Genomic DNA, 11,538 nt, shown 5'->3' with positions numbered 1-11,538 from the left:
TGAGGCGGGACATGCCCTTCTAATGGACAGAGTAACCCAGGAACACTAACCCTTGCTCTCTTCTGGGCCCCCAGAACTCCAAGCTGGAGGCCGCGGTTACCCAGTCTGAGCAGCAGGGCGAGGCGGCCCTCACTGACGCCCGCTGCAAGCTGGCCAGTCTGGAGGAGGCCCTGCAGAAGGCCAAGCAGGACATGGCCTGCCTGCTCAAGGAGTACCAGGAGGTGATGAACTCCAAGCTGGGCCTGGACATCGAGATCGCCACCTACAGGCGCCTGCTGGAGGGTGAAGAACAGAGGTGAGACCCAACTCAACTTGACCCAAAAATTCCACTTGCACAGATCTGCTCACCCTTGATTCCTCTGTATCTCAACCTCAATCCCAGAACTGTCCCCAAACTAGTTTTGTTTGATTGGGTTCCAGATCTAGGGGACTTGGACATGTTCCCCTCATCACATTGCCAGTCTCATTGAATGTTCAGAGTCCCAGAGAGCCCAGGGTCCTGCTAGGATTAGAACCTAGACAGTCTACCTCTCAGAGCACCTACAGTTGTTTCTTCCTCAGTTCTTCCAAGATCCATACCCAGCCTGGTTTCTAGGTCACCTGCTCTAGAGGAGAGTTGCTGGCCAAACTCTGACCCTGGCCTCATGTGCCCAAGAGCACCTTCTTCCTAAAGCTGAGCCTCTCCCGGTATGCCAGATATGGTTGTTCAGACTGTACACGGCACAAAGGCCATCAACAGAAGGACAAGCGAGAGCTGAAAGCCAGCCCATACCCTGTTTGCTAAATCGTGTTTTTGCTCTCTCTAAATTGCACAAAGGCAGAAACATAGGCCAGAACTGACCCATTCCACCACTTAATGATTATGCAATCTGATCATCTCATCCTAACCACTCTCTTCCCCTTCCTCCTCTTTGCCTCACTCAGGCTGTGTGAAGGTGTGGGAGCTGTGAATGTCTGTAAGTATCTTGAGCCCCGAAAAGGAGCGTTTTAGGTTGGGCAACAATGAGGATTTTCTGGCTGTGACTATATACTGACACTGAGAGGAGCATTCTCCATAATTCCCCCAGTAAAGAGGAGGAGGTTGGCCATGCAGCAGGAGAGATTGAGGTTAGCTTGCAGGAAGAAACTTGCGACACGAATGGAGTTGAGGAGGGAAAAAAATAATAATGTGTCACTGCAGGAAGGGACTTTAGATGTCACTCAGCATAGCCTCACCTATAGGTGAGGAAGCTGACATCCGGCGAGGAAGGGGCTTGCCCAAGGTCACAAAGTAGAACCAGGACCAGAACCCAGGTCTCCTGGTTCCCAGGCTCTAGTTCCCTCCACATACTCAGAACTAGAGCTGAAGGCTCTTTGCATCTCCCTGGGTGACTGACAAGTCAGAGCAAAGGAAGGTGGTGGGATGGGATGGCCACCAGCCAGGTCTCCTACCCTGCCCTTGTCCCTGCAGGTGTGAGCAGCTCCCGCGGCGGGGTCGTGTGCGGAGACCTCTGTACTTCCGGCTCACGGCCCGTGACCGGCAGCGCCTGCAGCGCCCCCTGCAGCGGGAACCTGGCAGTGAGCACTGGCATGTGCGCCCCCTGCGGCCAGCTCAATACCACCTGCGGAGGGGGTTTCTGCGGCCAGGGCAGGTGTTAGGTGGCCTGAGAGAAAGCCAGGGAAGCTTCTTCTGCCTGTCAGACGTTCCACCGCCCCCGCCCGGCTGAGAACAGTGGCGCATCGGTGACTTCCCACTTGTGTTCTGAGAATACACCAGCGAGCTCATCCCCAGCAGCCGCTCTCCTGCTCGCCTCATCCTGCTGGAACGGGGCCTGCTGCCAGGAGTGGACCATCCCTTCCCGCATCCCAGCTCGACCCCTCCCGGGAGGGGGGCTTTCCTTCCCTGGAAGGAGCATCGCTGGACTGCTTCCCTTGCCTCTCTGGCGTCTTGTCTCCTGTTTCCCAATAAACAGGGGACCCGCTTTCTGTGCCATGATGTCTCGTTTTCTTGGAGTGATCCCATGACTACCAACTGGTGAGAACCCCAGCCGGGCAAGATGGCCTGAGAATACACCAGCGAGCTCATCCCCAGGAGCCACTCTCCTGCTCGCCTCATCATTGGGGCCATTCTGGCCAGTCCTCAACCTGGACATGTGCAGTGCCTGTCTCTAAATAGTGCCCTTGTCCCAGCAGTGCTGACTGTGGTCACAGCACCTTTCGCCTAAGTCACACTCATCAATATGGCGCAGTGGGGCCTTTGTCCTTCCAACTGGTTCTGAAGGGAACAAATAGAAGCCATAGGATCTGCTGGAAGGCAGTGTGTGTGTGTGCACGTGTGTTCATGTGTGTGAGTGTGCATGTGTCACACATATGTACATTTGATTTTAGCCCTCTTTCCCCACACCCCTCCCACTTCCTTTTCTGGACACACTCACTCTGCTTCCTCCCAACACCACCACACTCATGTACCACGGCAGCAACCACCAGAGTGCAACAGTCATCCTCGGGTGTCAGTCTGCTTCCACCCCATCCGTTGCCCCTGTCCTCCCCATACTGCACATGAAACAAGGGGAGATGAGACCATCAGGACTTCCCCTCCCCATCCCGGCCCCATATACAGGCCCCTCTTCAGCACCGACAGCCTCCTCCAGAGCCCCAAGGTTGGTAGGAGGACACAGTCTCCTCAATTGCCCAACTGCCCCCACTCGTGGCTTCATCCCCAAGGCCTCAGAGTTTCAGCCCCAAAGCTCAGACAGAACCCTACCCCTCCCGGCCTGATTGTTCTTGCCCTCTGCTTGAAAAGGATCTGGAGAGCTCTAGGCAGGAAGACCTAACGAAGCTCTAATCCCATCCCAGACTCAGGCCAGAAATAGACCTCGTGAGGCTGCAGCCCACTCCTGCAGTCCACTTCCTCCCTCACCACCCTGGCCTTTCCCACCATCTTACCACGCTGCCCTGCCACACTCCCTCCAGGGCACTCTAGGCCCCCAGGCTCCTGCGGGCTCCACATGTGAACCCCCGACTCCTGTTACCGCTCCACCTCTCACTTCCTCATGCCCTGGGCCTTTTACTCCCCTCGTTCCCAGGCCAGGCCCCAGCTCCTCCCGGCAGTCCTTCTCACTAGCTCATGGCCCCCAGGCAACCTCACCTGGCACTGTGAGGGACCTTGGAGTCTTTCTCTCAGCTCTCTGCAGTCACATCAGCCTCTTGTCTTCAGTTACCACCCAAGGCAAATGCCCTCGCTTGTTAAAATCCCCCAACTGGACTTCAGAGTCCTGATCCTCCCACCCTCACTGCTCAGCCTGAGAGCCACATGCCCCCGTTCCTACAAGACACTTCCACTTGAACTCTAGACATCTTACCCCACCACTGCCCACCCCTCGACTCGTCTCTTCCCATCTTTCCTCTCAAGATCTTCAGATCTTGCCATCACCTAAACCAGAGCCTATGCTCCGTCCATGCTTCTCCCTCAAAAGTAACTAATGCTGGTGTGTTCCTTTTCCACCTCCTTAGAGAGCTGAGGCCCCTTTTCCTCTTCCCCTGTAACTACCACCCACACCCTGGGCAGCACTGTCTTGACTGGAGTCCTGCTTCCCTCCCTTTCCAGCTCCCACTACACAGCAGACAGACCTTTGGAAAGCACACTGACCTGGGGGTGAAGTCCAGGCTCTTAACTCGGCCTACTAGTCCTCTGTGTTTCACTCCAGTGGATCTCTCAGTGCCTCACCCCATTTCCCAGTGCCCCCACTTTTCCCTTATGCTGACACTTGCCGAATGAGGGGTTGGACCAGAAGCTCCTGAGGGCCTTCTCTGTTCTGACCTTGAGAAGTGACCCTGAACACTGCTCTGGGATTTTACCACTCTCTTCCCAGGGGACTAAGGAGACTTTCATAGGGATGCCAGCCTTGGGAGGTCAACAATGCACTTAGAGGAGCCCAGGGAAGCTCCATGTCCCTAAAGATGGCCCACCTTCCTTCCATCCCACCAGTTCAAGGGACCAGGCAGAACAGAGCATTGCAAACTAGCCATTGTTAGAGCGTCCAGTCCAGAGTCCCGAGCCACACCTCTGCCAGCACGGCCACTTTGACCTCAAAGAGCCGCAGGCCTTAGTTCTGAGAGTAAGAGAGAAGCACGGTTGGAGGATTACCAAGCAGGCGAAGGTGGTTAATATTCCCTGAAGGAAGTAGGATTGAAGCTGAGACCTAAAGGAAGACCAGGAGCATATGTATTCAGTAAATGATAGTTACTGAGCACCTGCTATGTATCAGGTACTGTTATACAGAACTGGGTTCAGGTAAGTGAAGAGAACCGTCAAAGATGCTTGTCCTTGTGAAGTTTCCGTGTTACAGAAAGTGTTAACATAAGTAAGGTGTTAACAGAAGGGAAAGATGTGTTCAGACATGGGGAAGAGCATATGAAGAGGTGGACTTGGAGAAACAGCAGGGAACATCCTGGAGCTCTAATGGGTTCAGTAAGACTGGTGGTGGACAATTGCGGTACTGCTCTCCAGGGCCCTTCAAAAGCTTAAAATGAGGGACCAGCAGTTAGCGTAATGGCTATGTCGCTGGACGCCCATGTAGTCGACCACGGTTCATGTCCCGGACCCGGTGGCTTAAACTCACACCAGGCACGTGTGTGTGCGTGCCCAAGATCCCGAGAGGAGAATAGAGGAGAAGGGATTGCAGCATGGCCATCCCCCCTGGTGGGGTGATTTCTCGCTTTCTGTTTCTCTGTCTCTCTCTGTCTTTCTGACGAGCGCACGTGCCCTATAGCAAACACTTCTTTCCCATAGCCCCCTCTACCCTAACTCTTCTATCCCTCAAAACCTTTCTCTATTTCTCCTTCCCACTCCCATCCAGGCATTTTCCTTGCCATCTTGAAGAGGTAGTTGGCACGGGCCAATTAACAAGGCCTTCCATGCTTCATGGAAAGCCAGCTGTCTGTCTGGAGCTTCCTGAGGGCTGCTGAGCAATGTATGCTATCTGGACATCGGATTTCTCTGCACTGACAAGCCTGAGATAAGACAGGCCATGGTAGTGACAATATCCAGGGTAGCAGCCCTCAGCACCCACCCTGCTCTGCGTACCAACCATAGCTCTCCCTCATTCATCTTGGGGTAAATCAACAGAGGTTCTAAAAGGTGGAGGGGCTTGTTCTAGTCTGTTCTCTCTTGCTAATGACAGAAATACCTGAGTCTGGGTGAGTTATAATGAATAGAAGTTTGGGATCCAACAGAAGATAGTTATATTGCTGGACTCCCACATGGCCTACCGTGGTTCGAATCCCCGACTTGGTGGCTTGAAAATCATGTTGGGCACATGTGCATGCATGCCCAAGATCCTGGGAGGAGAATGGAGGAAAAGGGATTAGAGCATGACCATATTTTAATCCCATTGTCATATTAAGTCTTCTTCCTCTTAATACCATTATAACCAAATTTCAACACATGAATTTGGAGGGAACTATTGAAGCTATAGCAGGGTTTGACCACATACCTTTGATGACAATGCCAGGACAAGAACCTAAATTTCCAGATGTCCAGACCCTAGTCTTTCCCCAGCACCCCATTCTGCCTCCTGCTGTTTAGAGACTAGGAATGCTGTACTGCTATGCCACTGTGGTGCTAGTAAGAACAGCAACAATAACAAATACCAAGTTTTGAGTATCTATCATATGCAGCACCATATTCCAAATTTGTATTTGTATTGTCTCATTTAATCCTCCTGTGACAGTTATCTTTAGGAAAACTGCCCCAGTGATCCCTCCCTTCTCTGTACATACCACACCTCATATTACAGATGGAGCATATTTCTCCTCCCCTTGAACCTGGATGGGCCCCGTGACTGCTTTGAAAGTGGTGAGGAGGGATATTCTGGGGCTTCTGCACTTAGTCCTTAAAAGAATTGGCAGCACCTGGAGGAGAACAGAGGCCCCCTGGCCATCAATCCCAGCTAAACAGTCAAGCAGTGACCAGAACCAAATGCCAACCATTTGAATGAAGTCCTTTGGGACCTTCTAGTCATCCCAGAGCCCCAGCCAATAATATGAAGAAGAAAAGTCATCCAGTCAATCCACGTGATTATGAAATATAGTATTATGTTAAGCCTCTGAGTTTGTGGATACTTGTTATGTAGCAAATAGATAAGTGAATGAGAAGTAGGTACCTGGTAGAGGGGGCTGCTGCAACAACACCTAACTGGGACCAGGCATGAGTCTAAATGTCCTCAAGGAGACAGTGAAGGCCGATGGACAATGAGGAAATTATCGTTAGACACTGGAGAAAAGGCCTAGGGGTGGGGGCTACCCCTCATATCTGTAGTTCCTATGCTCTTTGGAGTTATTACATTTGAGTAGCCAATCTTTCCCATTTCTCTGGTCCTCCGTTATAGCTAACAATTGTTTACATTAAACTTTCTCTGTTCAAAATACCCTGGTTGGACCTTGACTGATACACCCTGCCAGCAGTTGCAGCTGAGCTCCTAGCTGGTGACTGGCACCAAATCTAGCCACATTAGTGAGGCCCTGTGGGACCTTCCAGACTTTCTAGCACCCCAAACAACATCACACAAAGTACAAACACTGCTCATAATCCAACAGAGTTTATCATGAGAATGATCAAGTATTACTTTAAGCCTCTACCTTTGGAGCGGTTTGTTATGTACCATAGATACTCAAAACACCTCTTGTGATGGTTAGTCTTGGTTGTTAACTTGACCAGACTAAGGAATACCTAGGATTCTAATCAAGTATTACTGTGAGTGTGTCTATCTGCCTTCCAACCTCAGGATTCATGCCAGCAGCCCCCAGGGTTCTCGGGCTTTCACCTCAGACTGTGTGTTACATCATTGACTCCCCTGTCTCTGAAGCCTTAGGACTTGCACTGATCCATGCTACCAGAATTGCAGGGTCTCCAGCTTACAGACGGCCTGTTGTGGGACTTCGCAGCTGCCATAATCATATGAGCTGAATCCCCAAATAAGTCCCCTCTTCTATGTCTATACAAATCTATTGGTTCTGTCTCCTTAATACGCAAAGTAGTAAGTATCATTATCCCATTTTACATATGAAGAAGCTAAAGCTCAGCAAGGATTAGTGATTTGCCCACAGTCACAGAACTAGGAAATGCCTGAGCCAGCATGCAAACATAAGTCAGTATTAACGAATACCAGACCTCACTAGGGAGCTAGAAAGATCTTAGAAATACTGTCCAACCTTCCTCGTTCAACAGATACAATGATTTGAATGTGTTCCTCCAAAATTAATTTGGTTGTGATGGTATTAAGCAGATGGAAACGTGATCGACTATGGGATTAATAAGCTTTGGGAGGACATGGGGATCAGATAAAATCAGCAGGTGGGGCCTCATGACTGAACCCTAATGGGTTTACGGGGAGAGGGGGTGAACCAGAGCAGAATCACCAACAGACACGACCCCTGCTCTCTCACCATGGGACTCCCTGTGCCACCTCAGGACTCTGCAGTGAGTCTTCTCTACCACCAAGATCCTTACCAGATGTGGTCCCTTGACCTCAGACCTCCAGAACCATGAGTTGAGTCAATCTTTATTCTTTGTAAATTACCCAGTCTGCAGTATTCAGTTATTAAGCAACAGAGAACAGACCAAAGCAACAGCCAAGAAAATGGCAGTGCAGAGGCTCGCAGCAACGTGCCCAAAGTCACACATGTAGATGGCAGCCGGCACCCTGACTTGGAACCTGTTCTCCTGATGCTCGACACGGTGTTCTTCCTCCCCCCCCCACTCTGCTGCTCTTGAATACCTTTTCTCCAAGTCTCATCCCTATTCCTTTCCTTAGGTACTTTCCCTCTTCAGGAATGACCTTGGGGTGGGGGCAAAATCACCCTGGTTGAGAATCCCTTGGGGCATTTGGCCATACTGAGATACATCTTCCCTTGTCACAGTTGAAGTGAATACTACTGACCCCTAGTGGACAGAAGCCAGGGATGGTACAAAATGATATACAATTTGTGATACACAATACACAAAATGATCCGTCCCCGGTGTCCACAGTGCTGAAGTGGAGAAAGCGTGGTCTAGAGACACCCTGCAAGATTCCCTTCCTCCATAAGTCTTCCTTCCATTTCCCTAAGGCTTGGCTCAAGGCCAGGTGGGCAGCACCACCACGGTCACTTTCACCTGTGGAGAAATGGTGGCTGGAGAGGTCCTAAAGAAATCTCTGGCAAGGAGCACCCACTGGTGGAGGGCCCTGGCATTTTCAAGGCTCTGGGACACCAGGTTTGATTCGCTACAATTAGTTTATTGGAAACACAGAGTGAAACAAAGACAGTGAACCATTGGTTTTTCAGAAGGTTCTGCAGGCGGCAGCCATGGAAGAGAGGGGCTCTCCCCTCCCACAGGTCATGTCCCTCACAGTCACGGGAAGACCAGCAGCAGTGATCCCCATCTCCATGCCACAGGCAGAAGCAGGTAGGCAGATTTCCAGGAAGTGCAGACAGGGTGGTTCTAGGGCCTGTCCTGTTCCTCCAAACTCAGGGACAGGGATCAGGCAGATCCAATGAATCCAGCAAAACACAGAAGACAGAAAGAAAGGAGGAGTCCTCCAGACAATAAATGACTACTAGGAAAGGCTACGGAAAGAGACCATGCACCGCCCAGCTTCCCGGAGCTCAGCGATCGGAGGGGAGCAGAGAGGGAAGGCAAGGCGTGCAGGGCAGACACGTCTGGCCACCGGCTCTTGGGAGGCCGGCAGCGGGGTGTATTCCGGTTGCGCTAGGTCCTGGCTGTGGCGAGGGCGAAGGTCGCTGGCAGAGGCTGCAACCTCCTAGCACTTCCTACAACCGCCGCAGCCGCCGGTCCCGGCGCAGGGGCCGCAGGCAGTGCTCGCCACCACGTTGCCGCTGCAGGGGGCGCTGCAGACGTTGGCTGTGACAGCAGGGGCAGCACCTGAGGCGCAGAGATCGCCACAGACGACGCCACCGCGGGAGCTGCTGACGCCTGAATGGGGAAGAGACAGGCAGAGAGCATGACGCTCAGCCACAGCCAGGTGGCTTTGCAACAAGTGCAAAGGCCCCTTCCCTAAAGGCACTAGGGCCACCCCAGCGGGAGAAAGGGAGGGCTGGGACTACTTACAGACATTGACGGAGCCGACACCCTCACACAGCCTGTTGGGAGAAGAAAGGGAGAGGTCAATGCCGCTGCCAAGTCGCAGAACCCCGCGGCCAAGGTGGAAGGTGCGGTCCATGACCCTCCTGCTGGGCCCTTGCCAAGGGGAAGGGGCCAGAAACCAGCTAAGCCAGGAGCCAGGTTAGCCTGGTCACAGTATGTGTTCTGAGAGTGGAATGGCTCCCAGCAGCTCGTCTTGGGCTTATTCACCATGCACCCTCAGGTTTAACCTCCCTCAGCCTGGATTTCCTCATCAGGAAAAACTACTTGTCAGTGAGGATTAATCGAATTATACCTGTAAAGTGCATAGTGCCTAGCACCTAGTGAGCGCTTGAGAAATATTAGCTGCTACCATTCCTGATTAAGTTGTAAATGCCTCTGAGAGCAATCTGATCTGACTGGTGTCATTAGAACCTCAGCCTCAGGAGGGTAGAAGTTTTTTGGTTTTGAGTTTGTTTTTGTTTTTCATGCTCTTCCCCACTATAGAATAAATGTTGCCTGAAAGCAATGTCTGACTCAATAAGTAATTGTTGGATGAACGCATGAAATTTTAGAACCCATTTAGAACAGGCTTAGAGACCATCCATCCCAGTGCTCTCATTTGACGGATGAACAAACTTGAGTCCCAGAGAGAAATGACCAATGACAGAGGCACATTCTAACTTGGGCCACCTAATTCTACCTGGCCCATATTTCCTCCCCGCACAACATTGTCTCTCTAGGAGAAGCAAATGGAGTTTCCCTGAAAGCACAGTGGCTAAGGGTTGGTGGAATCAGCTTCAAATAAGAGAAGAACCCTCAGCCCTCCTCAGATTATCGCATGCCCAGGTTTCCCAGGTAACCCATAACAAAGTTTCTGAGATATGCCAAGAATTGTGGAGGGTGGGCCACTCAGCTTCCAGGTCTAGCTCCAACTTCCAAATTCAGACTCGAAAAACTCCTCTTCCCAGAATTCTTCCCTAAGGACGCTCCCCAGGCCCCATCAGACCCTGTGCCTCCTGCGCTTTCCAGTGCAACTCATAGAATTGTTGTGAGTCTCACCATGTGATCACTTGGACTTCCTGGTACCGAACCTGGAGTCCCTATCTCCCTAGTAGAGAGGTCCTCCCTCTGCATCTTCACCCTGCACACTCCTCTCCCCCCAGGACCTGGGGCCCAGCTCTATGCAAGAAGAGGACAAGCTCCAGGTGGTCAGCTGACCCACAAAGGAAGCAAAGAACACATTCGAGTCCTGGGAGTGTTAGCCTTCTAGGAGCAGGAGCTGTGTGACTGTCCTCCAGCCACAGGAAGGGGAATGACCAATGGGTCTTCTCCCCCCACACCTCCAAAGCAAGCAAGCAAGGCATTCCGACCTAAAGGGACAGTCGCTGTCCTGTGTCTAACTGAAATGGAAGACCACTTGGGGTAATCGTTTTAACTGTAAATGTGACTCGATGGAATGCTCTCCCTGATACAGTCCTTATGAGAGAAAGCTAAACTCCCAGGAATGGGGTTAGAGCCAGAACAAGAACCAGGCTAGGGAAAAGGGTTGGATGCTGAGGGGAACATGCAACAAAAACTGGGAGGGAGGAAGCACCAGGGAAGAGGCCCCAAGGCTGAGCTTGCTCTTTCAAGAACAGGGATGACTGCTATTAGTCTGATGGCTCTAACAGGTTTATAGAAGGCTCCAATCCCAGATCAGTGCCCAGGTGGGGATCAGAGATACAGCTAAAACTACATCATACTCAAAGGATTTACACAAATTACCTGAAGCTGCAGGATGGAGAGGGTTGGAAACGGAACTTGAGTGGAGCCGGGAGTGTGAGAGACAGACTACGCTGAGAACCCAGGAAGGCTGGGAAATTAAAGGGCTAAGGGACCCACCTCTGCTCCTCGCCCTCTAGCAGGCGCCTGTAGGTGGCGATCTCGATGTCCAGGCCCAGCTTGGAGTTCATCACCTCCTGGTACTCCTTGAGCAGGCAGGCCATGTCCTGCTTGGCCTTCTGCAGGCCCTCCTCCAGACTAGCCAGCTTGCAGCGGGCGTCAGCAAGGGCCGCCTCGCCCTGCTGCTCAGACTGGGTCACCGCGGCCTCCAGCTTGGAGTTCTGGGAACCCAGAAGAGAGCAAGGGTTAGTGTTCCTGGGCTACTCTGTCCATTAGAAGGGTGTGTCCAGCCTCGCCCACTCAGCTTAGCAGATACCAGAAGCAAACATTTTCACCATGGTCACCTGGATCTCCCTTAGAGACCACTACCAGAACTCCATATATACAACTATGCTGAAGAGTGAATGCTGAGGTCCATGCGGGCCCCTCCACGGCTGTGTGACAGGGGTGGGATGCTAGGCTCTGGTCTCGAGCACAGATGACCCGTACCTGGCACTTGGCGTTCTCCACCTCGGCCGTCAGCCTCTGGATCATGCGGTTCCGCTCGTTGATCT

The 11,538-nt window shown here is 52.0% G+C and overlaps 2 protein-coding genes across 2 annotated transcripts in view; one reads left to right on the top strand and one right to left on the bottom strand.

Annotated features, from left to right (window-relative positions):
• LOC102495824 (keratin, type II cuticular Hb3) overlaps positions 1–1,638 on the top strand; it is an 8,122-nt gene extending 6,484 nt beyond the window's left edge. Inside the window, 4 exon segments of the mRNA XM_006163170.2 lie at positions 5–42; positions 44–295; positions 925–956; positions 1,451–1,638. Coding sequence (XP_006163232.2) covers positions 5–42; positions 44–295; positions 925–956; positions 1,451–1,638 — 510 coding nt within the window.
• A 7,142-nt stretch (positions 1,639–8,780) lies between these two features.
• The window catches only part of LOC102497916 (keratin, type II cuticular Hb6-like), a 6,079-nt gene continuing 3,321 nt past the window's right edge, over positions 8,781–11,538 (bottom strand). The window contains 4 exon segments of the mRNA XM_027766197.1: positions 8,781–8,953; positions 9,089–9,120; positions 10,985–11,205; positions 11,474–11,536. Of these exon segments, the coding sequence (XP_027621998.1) occupies positions 8,781–8,953; positions 9,089–9,120; positions 10,985–11,205; positions 11,474–11,536 (489 nt within the window).

The sequence above is a fragment of the Tupaia chinensis genome, unplaced genomic scaffold, assembly GCF_000334495.1.
Source record: "Tupaia chinensis unplaced genomic scaffold, TupChi_1.0 Scaffold141469_1, whole genome shotgun sequence".
Classification (NCBI taxonomy): domain Eukaryota; kingdom Metazoa; phylum Chordata; class Mammalia; order Scandentia; family Tupaiidae; genus Tupaia; species Tupaia belangeri.
Note: the sequence above shows the minus strand (reverse complement) of the source record. Positions and strands in the feature narration are given on the sequence as shown.